Here is a 16,771-nt window from a genome sequence, read left to right as displayed (position 1 = left end):
TACAGAAAGAAATACCACATGGACCTACTGGGAAATTTGAACATTTTAATATAACTTAAAATAAATACTACCAAATGGCAATGCAAGTCCTCTACATGGCACTTGCCCTAATGTTTTGGTATGAAACAAAACAGGCAAACGACTAAAGGAAAGGTATAAAAAATAATGAGGGAGAGAGAGCACTTAATAAACGCGGCCGACAGCGTCCTTCATCCCAAAATACGAAAATAAATACAACTAAATTACATCTATAGTACAAAAATACGCTGAAACCAACCAAAAACAAAAAAACTCCGTAATCGGAACAACATTAGAAAACCTAATGAGGATTTCTCGTCAGCCTGACCGAATGCGTCACAGCGTGAAAATAACTGAAACTTCAACGAACAAATCACTCACACTCATATCATTCGCTGTGAAGAACCGCAACAAACACCGGCAGTTTCCAAAACGTTCACTGAATTGGGTACAAACAGGATGGGATAGAAACCATAGCAACTCGTCGTTCCTCCAATGATTTTGTCTCATTTCAGGAAATATTTTTTCAATTCATATTTTGTCACACACGATCACCGTCACGCGTCTGTCGTCACAAACAGAAGGCATTGCATATGTACATCACACAGAGAAGGGCTCCGGGGTCAAGGGTCATTCACACTGGTATTGCATGGCTCAGTTGCACATATAATGAGTCTGTGTTCTGACTTGGTATTGATTCCAAACGCAGACATCACACGTCCATAAGATTTCCACAGCTATGGAGACAGCTCTCGATGAAAAAAATAATAATAACGCAACGACGACGGTAAAAAGAGAGCGAGAGGTTTGTATTTACATCATCTGGAATAGTCCAACATTAGGTTTTTCTCTCTCTGTGGTGAGAAGTGAGGGTCAGTGGTTGATCGGTCTCTCTCTGTGCTGGTGAGAGAGACACACACACCTGTTGCTCTGTACAGTAAAGGGGAAACGCCGCCCAAAAGGAGTCTTCACACGTTTGTCCTCGATGCTTCTCGGTTTTGGGGCGCGCAGGAGGTTTAAAACGGCCTGTTTCTGCATGTCAGAGGTGAGCAGTGAAGGACAAAGTGATCTAAAAAATCACATTTGGGCAGATTTCACCCCGTCGGTGGGTAGATATATGGGTGAATCTCATGAAAACATGCGCAGCTCATGTTACACCCCGAAAATCAAAATACAAAAATAAAAAAATTAAGTCTAAGGGTAAGTTTTTTTGTTTTTTGTTGACTTTTATGTTGTTGTTTTTTGCATTGGGACATTATTTGTATGGTAATTATGCACTCGCAAAATCAAATCAGATGCAACAAAAATGCATCCAAATGTTTTACTTTGCAGTTTTTTGTAATTCCCATTACTTTAGTTGATTTTATTATTAGGGTAATTATGGATTTTTCATTCATTTTTTACTGCACTACCATCAAAATATTTTCATATTTTTATTTGAATTAGCAGAGTCAGTAAAATAACTGCCAACAACATTTTACAATTTTTGTTAACAGTAGTTAATGCATTAGTTAACATGAACTAACTGAGCAAATTTTTTTTTACAACATTTAATAATATTTGTAAATGTTAGTTAATAAAAACACAATTGTTCATTGTTTGTTCATGTTAGTTCACAGTGCATTAACTACTGTTAACAAATACAACTTTAAATTTGAAAAATGTATTGACATTAAGACTGATAAATGCTGTAGAATTGTTAAACATTTTTAGTTCATGGTAACCAATGCAGTTAATATTTAAAAATTAAACCTTATTTTAAAGTGTTAAAATATTATTACACTATAATTCTGTATTAAAATAATGAGAATGAGATTTCTTCGCATAACGGTAATAAGAATCGTGGAGGAAACTCATGAAAATAACGTCACAATGCAAAACATCTAAGTGATGCTAAAATATGCTTAATTTTCTTCATGCAAAATATCATTTTTTTGTCTTCAAGATTTTGCAGTGAAATATGACGCAGACATGTTCTTGACAGGTTTCATGAGATTCACACTTGTGCTCTGAATTGCCTGAGAGACCTTACAGTAACGGCAGTTTGTTGTATGGTTGAGTGTTTGAACTGAAACCTTCATATCAGAGCGTGAGGATAAAAACTAAAAAGAAATACAAATATTAACACTAGTATGCTATGACACATCCCCCCCCCTCTTCTTAGATTTCATTTTTACAGAAAGCATGAACGAGGAACAAGACTCTTCAACGCCTTAGACAGAGGGTGTGTGTGTGTGTGTGTGTGTTAAAAATCAGGAACAAACTTACATTTGTGAGCCTCACAGGAACAGATCTACTGCTGCGTCTATAACCCCAACTACATGTCTGTCTGTCTGTCTGTCTGTCTGATGAGATCCACACACATAAGGCAACATTTTTGGTTTGTTCCCCACAACGGCTCTTTTAAACAAGTGCAAAAAAAAAAAGAAAGAAATGCTGGAGGTCTTCAACAATACTGATCATATTTCCCAAAAAACACTGTCCATGATCTGTAAACAACAAGCTGAAAGTGTACAAGACTTTTTAAATGTGGGTCGACTAGCTCAAGTCTCACCCAACTGTGCAAAACCCCTTTTAAGTCCCACATGAAATAAAAAACGAACAGAAAGCAACAAAAACGTCTCGCTATGACTATCGGTAATTAAACGGAGGGGGAGAGAGAGGGGGGGCTCTTTCTAGCATGGCTACGCAGGGCTCCTTAAACGGCCGTTTTTGATGACATCACTCCCGCCCGCTGGCCGAATACGAGAATTGTGGGAAATGTGGTCTCCGTTCGCTATCGGCCGAGTCCATCCCGTCCTCGTCAACTGCAGGAGAGCAACAGAGAGAGACGTTACACACTTGAATTTTCCACCTCGCTCCGAATGGAAGCGATAAGCGCCATGCAGATTTTCACAGTGATACGCTTGATGGAAAAACACGACTTTCATTGTGTACCGAATGTAACTTCCTCTTTCCTGTGCCGCAAGGAGCCGGTCTACAGGAAAAGAGCGAGAGAGAGAGAGGGGTTGGGAAAACACTCACACTTCTCTGGAGGGGTGATGGTGATGGTCTGCGCCGTGAACTCCTCGTCGAAATACCTGGTGTCCGTTTCAGATGATACCTGTGGCATGAACGGCGGGACCAGCTGGACGAGAGAGCAGATTATTATACATAAATCATGTATGAATGAATAGAAAGTTCAAAAGAACAGCATTGATTTGAAATAGAAGTAATTTGCAACTTTGTAAAATGTCTTTTACTTTCACTTTTTATCAATTTAATGGATTCTTGCTGAGTAAAAGGGTTACACTTTATTTGAAGGTGTCATTGTTACAGAGTAATTATACATGCATGTACCGAGTAATATTAACTAACTAACTACATGTACTAACTATAGGGTCAGGGTAGATGCATAATTTACTATTATTACTATGGTACACTGTAAAATAAAGTGATGCCAATAAAAGTATTAATTTCTTTTAAAGAAATCTTTTGAATGGTAGGAAACAAGTCACTTTCTGCTTTTAAACCCTGTAATATGTTGCGAATGCACTTGTACCTTTTTGTCATAGACGTCCTGCCAGTCCAGCGACGTGAAGAAACTGTGTCTCATGATTTCCTTCGCATCATCTGGACCTCCCCCGAGCCTACGGAGAATAAACCGCAGATTAATATTCATGCAGGTCTCACGTGATACAGATTAAGCATGGTGTGCTCATGTTTAAACGATGATGATTTTACCTCTGAATGCCAATAATTGTTAGTAGAAACCTTCCAAAAACAAACGTAAGTTCACACACTGACCTCTTATTGGGGTCTTTGATGAGTAATCCAGACAGTAAAGACTTGGCGTCTGCAGAGAGGGTTCTGGGAAACTTGATCTCCTCCATCAGAATCAGTTCAAACAGCTTCTCGTGGTCCTGAAGAAAGACGCACGTCAGCATATACACGAGCAATCACGTGTTGTATGTTGTTACGGTTACAGTGAGTCGTACTGTACCTGATTATAAAAGGGAAGGCGTCCACACATCATCTCATACATGACGACTCCAAGACCCCACCAGTCCACCGCTCGCCCGTAGTCATTGTCCTCCAGTACCTGATCAATAACATCACATGATCAATACCATCACATGATCGATCGGACAAACAACCACACCTCATCCTTAAATAGTCTTCTGTTCAAATGCCTGATCAATAATGGGGGAAAACACTTTAATATTACAAGATACTTTAATATCTCCAGTCCCCTGAACACTTGTGTCAAGCGGGGAAACAATTAAAGTGACTGGATTAACTATAATAATCATTGTAATTTATCTTCCCAGACATAGTCCATATTCAATAACATACCCGATTAACAGTCATATCAAAATATGATAGAATACAGCAACAAAAATCACATTCATATCTTCCAATCTTATTTATAAAGATCTGAAATGTATTAATGTGTTTTTGATCGATTATTAATGAAGTATATTAGTCACCAATAACGGATCAATATTCCTTTAATATCTTTCAGATCTTCATTAATCATTAAATTAGCCTCAAACAACCAATCAAAAACACATTAATATATTTCAGATCTTCATAAATAATTATATCAGCCTCAACATCAGATCAAAAACATCTTCCAATTCTTCATTGATAATTATATTTGCCTCCAATAACCAATCAAAAACTCATTCATATCTTCCAATTCTTTATTAATAATAAATATTAGCCTCCAATAATCGATCAAAAACATTAATATAAGATCTTCATTAATAATTATATTAGCATCCAAAAAACATCTTCCAATTCTTCAATAATAATTATATTAGCCTCAATAATCGATCAAAAAAAAAATCACATTAATATCTCCCAATTCTTCAATAATTATATAAGCCTCAATAATCAAACAAAACTCACATTAATATCTCCCAATTCTTCAATAATAATTATATTAGCCACCAATAATCGATCAAAAACTCAATATATTTATTAGCAATTAATTAGCCTTCAATAACAGATCAAAAACTCATTAATATCTTCCAATTCTTCGTCAATAATCACATTGTGCTCCAATACCTGCGCAAAAATCAAGTATGGGCATTATCCTAATATCTGATCCATGACCAGTCATATTATCCTCAGATTCCTGATCAATAATCAAGCGATACTACTCTCCAATGGCTGATCCAGAAACAATTATATAATCTTTCAAAACTTAATCATGTCAAATTGCCTGAAAGCACTTGATTAATTACTATTGGCAGTGATTTGAAATCATTATTGATCATTTCTGAGCTCATCCGACCCAGATAAATGACTCAAATGATGGAAAAACAGCCTGACATATGATTACATCATACAGTTATGATTACGACATCAGCTTCAGAATGAGTCATCGCTGTTACAGCATCCATATGCATAATGCTGTACTCTTCTTTCATTAATAAAGTGGAGCTTGAAAACGTCCAGCAGGTCACGGTTACGATTCCTGTCTGATCACTCTATTTTTACCCATGAGCTGCTCAGTCTTGTCTACAGCCTGCCGTTTAGGTCTATTTTCTGCACGGACGTTAAAAACACAGCTAAGAGGTATAATGCCAAGCCAGGCTGGAGTGAATATGGTGAAGAGCTTCATGCTGAGGCTAGAAGAGCTCTTAAAGTCCCTGGGTTGAGTCAGGCACACATAAACATGGGCCATTTTTTGAATATAAAAAAGATGGGAAATGCACATTTTAAATATGCACTAGGTTTCATCAAGAGGAATGAAAACACAGTGAAGTCTGACTCATTGCCAGGAAACTGCTCAATAATAACCCAAATGATTTCTGGAAAGAAATCAGTATAAATTAATAACTGTAAAACATCTTTACCAACTAATATTGATGGTGTAAGCGGTTCAGAGGAAATTACTCAGTTGTGGGAAAGACATCATCACGAGCTGGGCTATATTGATACAGTCATGGTCAGAATTAATGGCACCCCTGGTAAATATGATCAAAACTGGCTGCAAAAAATAAATCTGCATCGTTTATCCTTTTGATCTTTCATTCAAAAAATTGCCAAAAATCTAACCTTTCATTGAAGTAAAAGAATTGAAAGTGGAGGGGAAAATCACATTATGAAAAAGGTTTTTCTCCAAAAAACCTTGGCCACAATTATTGGAACCCTTTTTTAAATACTTTTTGCAATCTCCTTTTTTTAAGATAACAGCTCTGGGTTTTCTCCTATAAAGTCTGATGAGTTTGGAGAACACCTGACAGGAGATCAGAGACCATTCCTCCATAGTACAGAATCTCTCCAGATCCTGCAGATTCCCAGATCCATGTTTGTGCTTCTCTTCAGTTCACTCAACTCATCAGGTCAGGGAACTGGGACGGTCATGGCAGAAGCTTCATTTTCTGCTCCGTTACACATTTTTCTGTTGATTTTGATATTTGTTTTGGATCGTTGTCCAGATGGAAGATCCAAACATGGCCCATTATAAGATTTCTAGCAGAAGCCGTCAGGTTTTGATTTTTTATCTGTTGATATTTGATAGAATCCACGATGCCATGTATCTGAACAAGAAGTCCAGGACCTCCAGCAGAAAAATATGCCCACAACATTAAAGATCCAACGGTACATTAAATTGTACACATGGGGTACTTTTTATCCTTGTGTGCGCAAACCGATCTAGGGTGTTTGCTGCCAAAAAGCTCTTTTTTTTTGTTTCATCCGACCACAGAACCCTGTGCCGTTTAAAGTTCCAGTCATTCTGACAACGGAATATGCTGGAGTTTGTTTTTGGACGAGCGAGGAGGATTTTTCTTGAATCCCTCCCAAACAACATGTGGTGATGTAGGGGTTGTTTGATTTTTGACAAAGCTGGCCAAATAAATACAATGGATAATTACCGACCTATAGCTCTGGCCAGTATTTTATCCAAGGTCATTGAGAGAAAATTACTGAATAAGTTAGAGGAGTTTGTTCTGACCTCTGACAACCAGGTTGGTTTTAAACCTAAACATGGCACAAATATGTATATCTTTGCTCTAAAGGAGATTTTAGATTTGTATAACAGGCATAATTCCACAATTTTTATGCGTTTTATGGATGCCTCTAAAGCCTTTGATCGTGTAAATCAAGTTACACAACAGAGGAGTTCCCAAATTTCTAGTTTTTGCGGTATGCTCATCAATCAATGTATGTGAAATGGGGTAAAACTCTGTCTGCTTATTTCAATGCATGCAATGGAGTAAGACAGGGAAGCATTTTGTCTCCCTTTCTTTTTAATGTTTATATGGATGATTTATCGAAGCTGCTAAACGGGCTGTGGAACAGGTTGTATGGTTGGTAACACGATCATCAACCACTTGATGTACGCGGACGATTTGGTGATTTATTGTCCATATAGTGCGAGCCTTCAACAGTTGCTGAGGGTTTGCTCTCAATATTGCTCATACTTTGACATTATATGCAATGCAAAGAAGAGTAATATTATGATTGTTCGGAGTAGGGAGGACAGGAAACTGTCATTTCCTGAATTCTCTCTGTCTGGCAGTCTTCTTAAAGTTTGTGATGAGGTTAAATACTTAGGACACTATATAACCGATGACCTGTCTGATGATAGGAACAGTCACAGACAGTGTCGTAGGATGTATGCACAAGCTAATATGTTGCTTCACAAATTTAGTATGTACTCAGGGTCTGTGAAGACTACACTTTTTAAAGCATTCTGTACCCCTATGTATACCGAGACGTATGTGTGGGTTATCGGACTCTGTAAATGGTATAATTTTAACTGTGACGAACCCAACACTAAATTCAGTCAGGTTTTTCTCCAGTATGTCGTACCATTGCCGTTTTAGCCTATGTGTAAATATGGATTTTGTATTTGTATGTTTTATTGTTTGTGTTTTTTGGACCACATGTGTCCTGAATAAAGCTTTGATGATGATGATGATATTGTATTTCTGTCAACAGATCCTCCTATATATTACACAATGCACCTTTAAAGAGATAAAACAATACGTTTGTGTCCCGAACCTCAGGGGCCAGATACTCTGGAGTCCCGCAGAAGGTCTTCATGGTAGCAGCGTCTGTGATGCCCTCCTTACACAAGCCGAAATCAGTGATCTTTATGTGCCCGTCCTTATCCAACATCAAGTTTTCCAGCTGGAAAAACACACACAAGTGGTTTGGTTATATCTTAGTTCAGCTGATAATGCTGAGGTTTACAGGATGAAAATTAGTCTGCGTTTTGTTCACCTTTAGGTCACGATAAACAATCTTGGCAGAGTGCAAGTAATCCAACGCAGAAACTATCTCGGCGCCATAGAAACGGGTTCTGTCCTCCGAAAACACACGTTCTCTCGACAAATGAAAAAACAACTGCAACAACAATAAATAAATCAAAACCAGAATTCACAAACACAAGTGTGCATCACATTGACATACATGGAGAATAAACATTTGAAATAGAGCAAGAAAGATGACAATTTAAAAGAAAAAAGCCTGAAGGTAGAAGATTTTTAAAATAACTTTTGAAAATCTTCAAAAGCAAGTTCAGACATTGAAGAGAAAGTTCAAAATGAGGTTTATAGGGTTGGAAGGAAATTGAGTTTTAAAAAGTGGGAAAGACAAAAGTTGAAAAACACTACAATTTTGAAAGAGAACTAAGAAAAATTATTTGGAAAATGTTCGGGAAGATATTTGAAAGCTGGTAAGAAAATTGTTTGAATGTTTGAAAAAGTTCAAAGATTAGAGGGAAAGTTCAAAAGAAGGTTTACAAGAATGATCCAAAAGAAGATAAGAAGGTCATAAGTTTGACAGAAAGAACAAAAGTTTGAAAATGTTCCAAAGGGAGTTTAAAATTTGGAGGGAAAGATAAAAAGAAAATCCAAAAGTTCAAAGGCTAGAGAGAAAGTTCCAAAAGAAAAGTTCAAAGGCAGTTCACTTTTGAACTTTCTCTCTAGCCTCTGAAGTTGTGGGAAAAAAAAAAATGTAAAAGCACTTTTAAAATAACTGAAAATATTTACCTCTCCTCCATTCACATACTCCATAACAAAACATAAACGATCCTTCGTCTGAAATGAGTACTTCAGCGACTGCAGGCAAGACAAAACAATTAATAACTCATCTTGTGTGTGTCAATTACAATTAATAACATGAGGATTGTTTATTTTTAAATGTCTAAGGAGAGTGTGATTATATATATATACACATATTATGGCATCACTCACAGTTAGAAACGGATGCCTAGTGTTCTTCAGAACTCTGCTCTCCGTGAGCGTGTGCGCCACTTCATCCTGAGAGAGAGAGAGCGAGAGTGAGAGAGAGAGAGATGTTGTTGATTTCAGCTGACGCCTATCACTTCTCAGTTCAGTTTGTTCTCAGAGCACCAGGTTTCGTACCTTGGCAATAATAACCTCCTTTTTCAGGATCTTCATTGCATAATATGTGCCGCTGGCTTTCTCTCGCACTAGAATCACCTTCCCGAACGTGCCTTTCCCCAGCAGCTTCAGATAGTCAAAGTCATTCATTGTCTGTCCAAGAAGAGAGAGAGGGTTAGTTTGAGCACATGAACGTGGATCCACCAGCGCGGCACCATCTCTAACCTTTCGTTTGTGATGACTGGTTGACGTGTCCATCTCCTCCTCGTTGACGTTCTCGATCTGAGAGATGGGGCTACACAGGATTCCTTCCTCTTCCTGTTTGGCCAGCTTGTCTGCCACCATCTGAATGGCCTCGACCCACTCATCCCTTGTTAGCAAGGAAGCAAATGAGCGGTCAGTCGTGATAAACGCCATATATTGGCCAGGCCCATTAATCAGCTGATTTCTGACTATACTGAGATCAACTGTGACCGTTGGAAGATTATATGAAGAAGTGTTGGTTTCCTACATTGCAAATATTTTTAACATCCTTATAACAAGATCAATTTCCTTGAGAAAATGAGATTAGCATCGTTTTCAGAGAATCACTTTGAATTCATTTGACTTTTCAAATGCAATTTTATTGGTAAATAGTTATTTTTTTAAGATAATAACAGTTTTAATTTTTTGGATGAACTATACCTTTACGTCTTCATTCGCTTGAGTTTGGGGTCGTTAAGATTTTTTAATTGTTTTTGTAAGAAGTCTTATCACCAAAGCTGCATTTATTTGATTAAAAACACAGTAAAAACAGTAATATTGTGTAATATTATTACGGTTTAAAATAGCCGTTTTCTATTTGAATATAATGTTAAAATGTAATTTATTCCTGTGATCAAAGCTGAATTTTCAGCATCATTACTCCAGTCTTCAGTGTCACATGATCTTTCAGAAATCATGCTAATATTAGGATTTGATGCTCAAGAAACATTTCTGATGATTATGAGTAGCTATGTTTCCTAATAATTTAATTCGACTTGTGCACATTTGCAAATAGAGCACCGTTTTCATCCCATGTGTCCAAAATGGACACTTCCTGGGAGATCGGCGCTAAATATCTGTAATAAAAATGGAAGTTGCTGCAGTCAGGCTCTTTTATCCTCCATCATATTTGACTTGCGACTCAGGCGGAGAGCGCAGACGAAAAGTAATAAACGCTGTCATGTTATCTTGCTTTCGTAAGGAAAGCAATCACGTGTCATTATAACAAATAATTTTGATGACAGACTTTGTCTCAGGCTTTTCAGAACGATCAAACCAACATTTGAGATGCTGTGATGTGATTGGTCCGCAGTTTAGTCCTGTTATCCAATCACATCCTCGGTTGATGTATCAGATAATTTTTTTTTAATCATCCTTAATTGAGCGCATACGTTTTTTATGCACATTTTTAAAATGTATGAGCATCATGGCACTTTCATACAGAATTTTTTTTATGCGATATCCCAAAATGCACAAAAATAGGTGGATAGAAACGCACACATATTGAAAACAGTTGTGTTGCTTCATATTTTCGTGTAAACCGTGATACATTTTTTTCAGGATTCTTTGATAAACAGAACGTTTATTTGAAATAGAAATCTTTTAACATATAAATGCCTTTATTTTCAATTTTTATCAATTCAATGCATCCTTGCTGAATAATAGTATTCATTTCTTTCAACAACAACAATAAAAAAAAAGAAGAAACCCCAAACTTTTGAGTGTTAGTGCCTGTTAAATGTGATGTGGTATTGTACCTCTCGTCGGGCGAGTCCACATGGAAGGTGCGCTCGATCACAGTGGTCCACTGCAGACACCTGATGATGAAGGTGTTGGGCTTCGGCCTCTCCGTCTTCATCAGCTGACACTCTGACCAGAGACAGGAGGAAAGATGTTTACATGTGGAATGATGACGTTATCGTCTCAAAACACAGACTCATGTCACGTTGATGACATCAGCACGTGACGCTCTTCCTTGAATCAGTTTGCTTCGAATGAACTGAGTCATGGATCTGGAGAACAGTAAATTGATCTTGAAGGGTTTGCCAGAAACATGACACACTGATATCACAGATTAAAAATAGCAACAAACGTAAAAAAATGAACTAGCTAGATAGCTAAATAAACAAGTTAATGAATTAATAAAAAATGTATAGATTTTTTGTTGGAAATTAATCAAGAGATTAATCACATATTATTTTATTCTGACAGAATACACAAAATGACAACTAAAAGTAAATACTTTCAAGGTAATATTACACATCTTTATAATATTTTTATTTATCACCGTATAAATGGGTCATTATATATTATATTTATTTCATATTTTAAAAGGGCGCCCCTAGCAAGCGGATCCTCGTGTTAAACATTTGAAAACACCAGCACTAGCAAATGCATGGTCTAAAAGACATAAAACATTTTGATTTCATTTAAATAAGTTTGATAATGAGAGAGACTCACTGGCGACAGAGAAGTTGTTGAGTGGATACGCCAAATCAGCATCTTGCGGCTTCTCTTTATAACCAATAAACGAGCCATCCGTCTTTAACAGGAAGTACCGCGGTCTCCAGTTCTTAATGTATTCACCTGTCGAGCCAATAAAAATCATCAAGCGTGCCCACATACACATATATTTTACATAATGTACGACTGCAATGTATTTCTCACCTCTCTTTTGCACCCATCCCTCTTTCACTACGTTCTGGTCGTTCATTTTGGGCCTGAGGTCAGAGTTCAAGGGTGAGTCCAGTGCTCGACTTCCTGCTCGTGGATCTGTCCTGTTCCCTCACTCCCGTCTCGCTCTGCCCTCCTGTTCTCTCACACTCTTCCTCTGACTTTCTCTGCCACGTTGTGATGTAACGTCTCAGCCTCCTCCTCCTCCTTCACTTTCACTCTCTCTCTCGCGACCCTTCAGACACTCCAACGGTGACTCAGCCTGGAAGGAAACAACAAAATAGAGAAAACACACACACACACACACACACAAGGGTCATTCTCTTCCGCTTCTCCCCCTCTCCCACACACACACACTTCCATGTGAAATAAAGTCATTGTTAAGAGCAGGGAAACATTTCCCGCCCCTTCCCGTGGCCTTCTCTTCCTCTCTCACACTGGATGCTGATGCGATACGTGCTTCTCTGAATCGTGATGCTTTAGAACTTTAGAATTAATCTTGGAGCCAGCTCAGAAATGTCACAACCAATAAAATAACCCTATAATGAACCCACTGACATTAGAGTCAACAATGAAACCTCAGAATCTGTCTTAGAACCCTCTGAGAATCAATGTAAGAAATTTTGAATTTTATAAGTAAACTTACTGTAGAACCCCATAGTAAATACATTACCTCAGAATGAATGTTAGAATCATCTCAGAATTATCTGTTGAACCTTGGAATGATAAAATAAATATTAGAACCCAATTAGGAATAGATATAATCACAATTTGAATTTTACAATAAATAGAACTCGCATTCAAATAGAGTCAACATTAAAACAATCTGAGATACCACTTAAAAACTATGATTCTAATATAGAATCTTACATCCTTCAAATAAACTATATCATTTTATAATCTTGGAAATTCACCTGTCAATTATCTTTTTTTTTTTTGCATTTTTTTTTGCATCATCTTGGAACTGAACATAGAACCTTTAAAATCAACCTTAAAATCTCAGAATCACAATTTCAACCTCAGAATCAACCATGGATTTATACAATTAATCTTAAAATCAACATCATAACCATAGAATCTTATAACCCTCAAAGAACCAACCTAAGAACATGCAGAATTTTACAATCAGTTTCAGAAAGCCATAATGAATAATAGGACATTTTAATCAAAATCCGATCCTCTAATTTATTTTATCATTCTGAGGTTCAACAGTTGATTCTAAGATTGAACTCGACTGTTGAACCTGAGTGATCAAATAAATTAGAAGGACACTATTTGAAATGGAAACCATTGAATCAAACTAGAACTAGACAATTCTATAATATGACAATACAATTAGAATTTTACATTAAACAGAACTCACTTTCAGGAAAGAATCAACTGTAAAATCATCTTAGAATCAAACTAAACTATAAACCAGTCATTTCACTTTATAACCTTGGAACTTCCAAACCAACATTGCAACTGAAGGTACTTTTACAAGTAAAGCTTTTTCTTTGTGTGTTTTATGTACTGACGACAACGTTGTCAAAAACGTTCCCTACTAAAAACATAAGCAGGATCTCATTCCTAAATGACCACGATTGTCCTGTGTCTAATAAACCTTTGATAAAATCACAGTGAACATTAAAAACAGCATTGGTGCTTCAGCTGATTCAGAAAGACAGAATTTATAAATGGGTATGAAACGGCTACAAAAACAGTATTTTCATTACATTGATTATTTCAATTACATCGTTACACCAGTAGGTGGCGACAAGTGACTGTTAAAATGTATGTATAATATGAATCATTCATTCAAGAGATTTGTTCAAAAATGCTGATTCATCCAGTAATTAAACAAGTGAAGTCTTTATGAGTGAGTCATTGAATCATTTATTCAACCCAATTTTTTTTTTTTTTTTTTAATTAAACAATTTTAAATAGATTGCATCCATTAATATTTTGTCAGAACCTCTAGTAAATTACATGTTATTTTGTTTTGTTTTCGGTTTAGAGTCGAGGGAGAATCATGATCTTTATTTGAAACAAGAAAATCTATTTATTCAAAATCGTGCAGCTCTATCACTTTGTAAAGAAACACTACGCGTCAATAGACCGAACACATAACAAGCATGCGCATGATGTCACCATTTCCACATTATCACTTTTTTTGTGTATTTTACATGGAAATGATAATGGTATAGTTTTCAAAAACGTGCATTTGGAAACCCGTTTTCAAAAGTTTGCATTTTCAGGTTAACCAAACGCTGTTGTTGTGTAAATGAACGGTCAAAAAACAAATATAAAGTTTTCAGGTTTTGGTTGAAACGCGTCCTAAAAATCAAACATAAAGTCCCCCTGTGGTGAAAAATCAAGCTTTTAATGTCTATGTGGTGTTTTTAATATGCTTTAAGACAAACCATGTGTAATTCATAAGTCAACACCATTGCGGAGTATTTTCTCTCAAAAACACTAAATCGCTGGTGTTTCCGACATCACAAACTACCTTGTAACCAATCAGATCAACGGGTGATAGATCATCAACGAGTGGATCTCTGAGCTGGTGTGAGTGAGTGGAGGCGGGGCTCATTTGCATATTCATAGAACCACATATTCTAAATGAGGCAAGGGTGTAGCTGTAGAGTTTCATTAAAGCTATTTTAAGGCATGAAGAAATTTCTTTTTGGGGAAAAGAACGTTTAAATATCATTTAGGTGATCAAAGATGAGTTTTAAGGGATGAAATTATTGACTACAGGGGGACTTTAAAATCTTAGAACTTTATACTTTTTTTTTTAAAATTTAGCATCACTTTAGAATCAAACATAAAACCGTCAAAATCTCAGAATCGCGTTTACAAACTCGGAATCAGCCGTATAATCAACATATGGACCTTCGAATCAACCTCAGAATCTCAGACAATAAATCTTCAAACATTACAACCAATCCTTACAATGTCTCACACTTCTGTTTGTTCTCATCTACACCTCAGCTAATCTACAAGAAAGTAAATCTGACGCATATGGGAACACAGGCACCACACACTCTTTTTGGATTTCAACATCTCTGCGTAGTTGATGCTGTAAACTCATGCACTTCCCATAATCCTCCATAAACTCGCCTTTATTAAATCACACTGTACCATAAAGAAACAGGCGCAGCATCATCAGCCAAAGTAACTTTACACATCCATTCAGGATGCCAAGAACAGAATAATTCACACATGAAACTAAACGCATGAAGTTCAGACATGATGCAGGTTTAAAAATAGAATTTGCATTCATCTCCTAAACTACATTTAAAATGATTTTTCTATCAAGGTTTTGATGTTCTCTGAGGTTTTAATCACTAAAATACTTTCCTTGCACCCAAAATAGTTTAAGGCTATACTGCTTGATCATTATTTTCAAAAAAGTGGTACTACATTTTCAAGGTAATGAATATTCTTTACAAACAAATTATTCTGCATTCAAAATATCAAGCATAAAAAGGTCAAATGTGATATTTTTAATGACTGAGTGGCCCTATGTTTTATGTTTTTATTGTCACATGACAACAAAATGGCTTCCTTTGATCACATCACATAAATTTAGTTTTCTTCCAAATATTACATTTTGAAAGAAAACAGAAGTGATTCAGAAGTGATAATAAAATATCACAAATAAAAAATCCTATGGCTTTTTTGCATTTCACCTATTTTAATTCTAATCTCACACACACAAAAAACATCAAACGCCTTTAAAATCTGAAAATAAAACCATATTCTTCATAGAAGAGACTCGTTTTGATATGCATTTAAATGCAATCAATGCCTAATTCACGTTGTTAGGAAAAAGGAGAGGTCTAAACAACAGAAGCCATCCAAACCAATGTCAACAAAAACAATGGCGGACACGGTTGGGCATCTCACACACACACACACACACACGGTCTTGTAAGCAATTAACATGACGAACCATAATAAACACAATGAAGCATCTACTTTTGTGTCATATTGAGCTGCTGTTATATAATCCATATCGGCATGATAATAAATACAGCAGACTGACAGCCCGCCTCGAACAAGAACAAGCGTGCATATGCACATATATGAGTGTGTGTGCACACAAACAATGCTGTGTGATAACAATACAAACCCACAAGCATTTAGGCTGGAGGATGAGAAATGTGCGCGCTCTTGTTTTCCATTTGGCCGAAATGCGTAAAATGGTGGACGCGCATCAATAATAACACGCAGGGTGCAGTTTAAATGCGCTTGTAATAGAATATCTGAGTTATTCATATCAAAACAGTGCGCGATATATGAAGAAGCGCTTCGTGTGTCCAGCAGCATCACGGGTAAGTTAACGTTAAGGCCGAGGAAACATCCCCGCCCGGCGGCCAGTGATGCTCCAGCGCAGATGCTCGGCCTGGCCCGTGATGCTGCTCGGTGATGGAGGAAAAATAAACAACACGAAGCACGCAATACCTGGCAGACGCTCCGCCAGACGGTGGGATCGGTTCCGCGCCAGCCCGGTAAGAGACAAACCCAAACCCGCAAGCAGATGATGCTGCCGCCGCTGGTCGGTCATGAGGAAAACGGAGGCACACGCGCTCGTGAAGTGGCCATCATGTTCATTACACCGGTGAACTGAATGACCCTGGATGAATGGCGTAACCCGATGCAGAAAGCGCGGTGACGGCGCACCCCGTCTCCAGCACTCGAATTTGCCCGAATCCTAGCACGGC

The 16,771-nt window shown here is 37.1% G+C and overlaps 1 protein-coding gene across 2 annotated transcripts; it reads right to left on the bottom strand.

Annotated features, from left to right (window-relative positions):
• Nucleotides 1-31: 31 nt before the first annotated feature.
• Nucleotides 32-16,771, bottom strand: akt3b (v-akt murine thymoma viral oncogene homolog 3b). 2 transcript variants are annotated; one of them, XM_077245892.1, is made up of 15 exons: nt 16,512-16,771; nt 12,057-12,324; nt 11,850-11,975; nt 11,147-11,258; nt 9,591-9,735; nt 9,387-9,518; nt 9,216-9,281; nt 9,012-9,080; nt 8,242-8,364; nt 8,020-8,148; nt 4,001-4,099; nt 3,805-3,920; nt 3,560-3,647; nt 3,043-3,145; nt 32-2,825 (listed from the first exon to the last, which is right to left on the bottom strand). In XM_077245892.1, exons 2-15 carry the CDS (start codon nt 12,100-12,102, stop codon nt 2,740-2,742), a joined length of 1,440 nt encoding a protein of 479 aa, XP_077102007.1. In that variant the 5' UTR covers nt 12,103-12,324; nt 16,512-16,771; the 3' UTR covers nt 32-2,739. The 2 variants fall into 2 exon arrangements, with proteins under 2 accessions (XP_077102007.1, XP_077102006.1); XM_077245891.1 differs by having other exon boundaries at nt 9,387-9,735.

Source organism: Siphateles boraxobius, unplaced genomic scaffold (assembly GCF_051911475.1).
Source record: "Siphateles boraxobius isolate OS27281-9 unplaced genomic scaffold, OSU_SipBor_1 29, whole genome shotgun sequence".
NCBI classification, from domain to species: Eukaryota; Metazoa; Chordata; class Actinopteri; order Cypriniformes; family Leuciscidae; genus Siphateles; species Siphateles boraxobius.
Note: the sequence above shows the minus strand (reverse complement) of the source record. Positions and strands in the feature narration are given on the sequence as shown.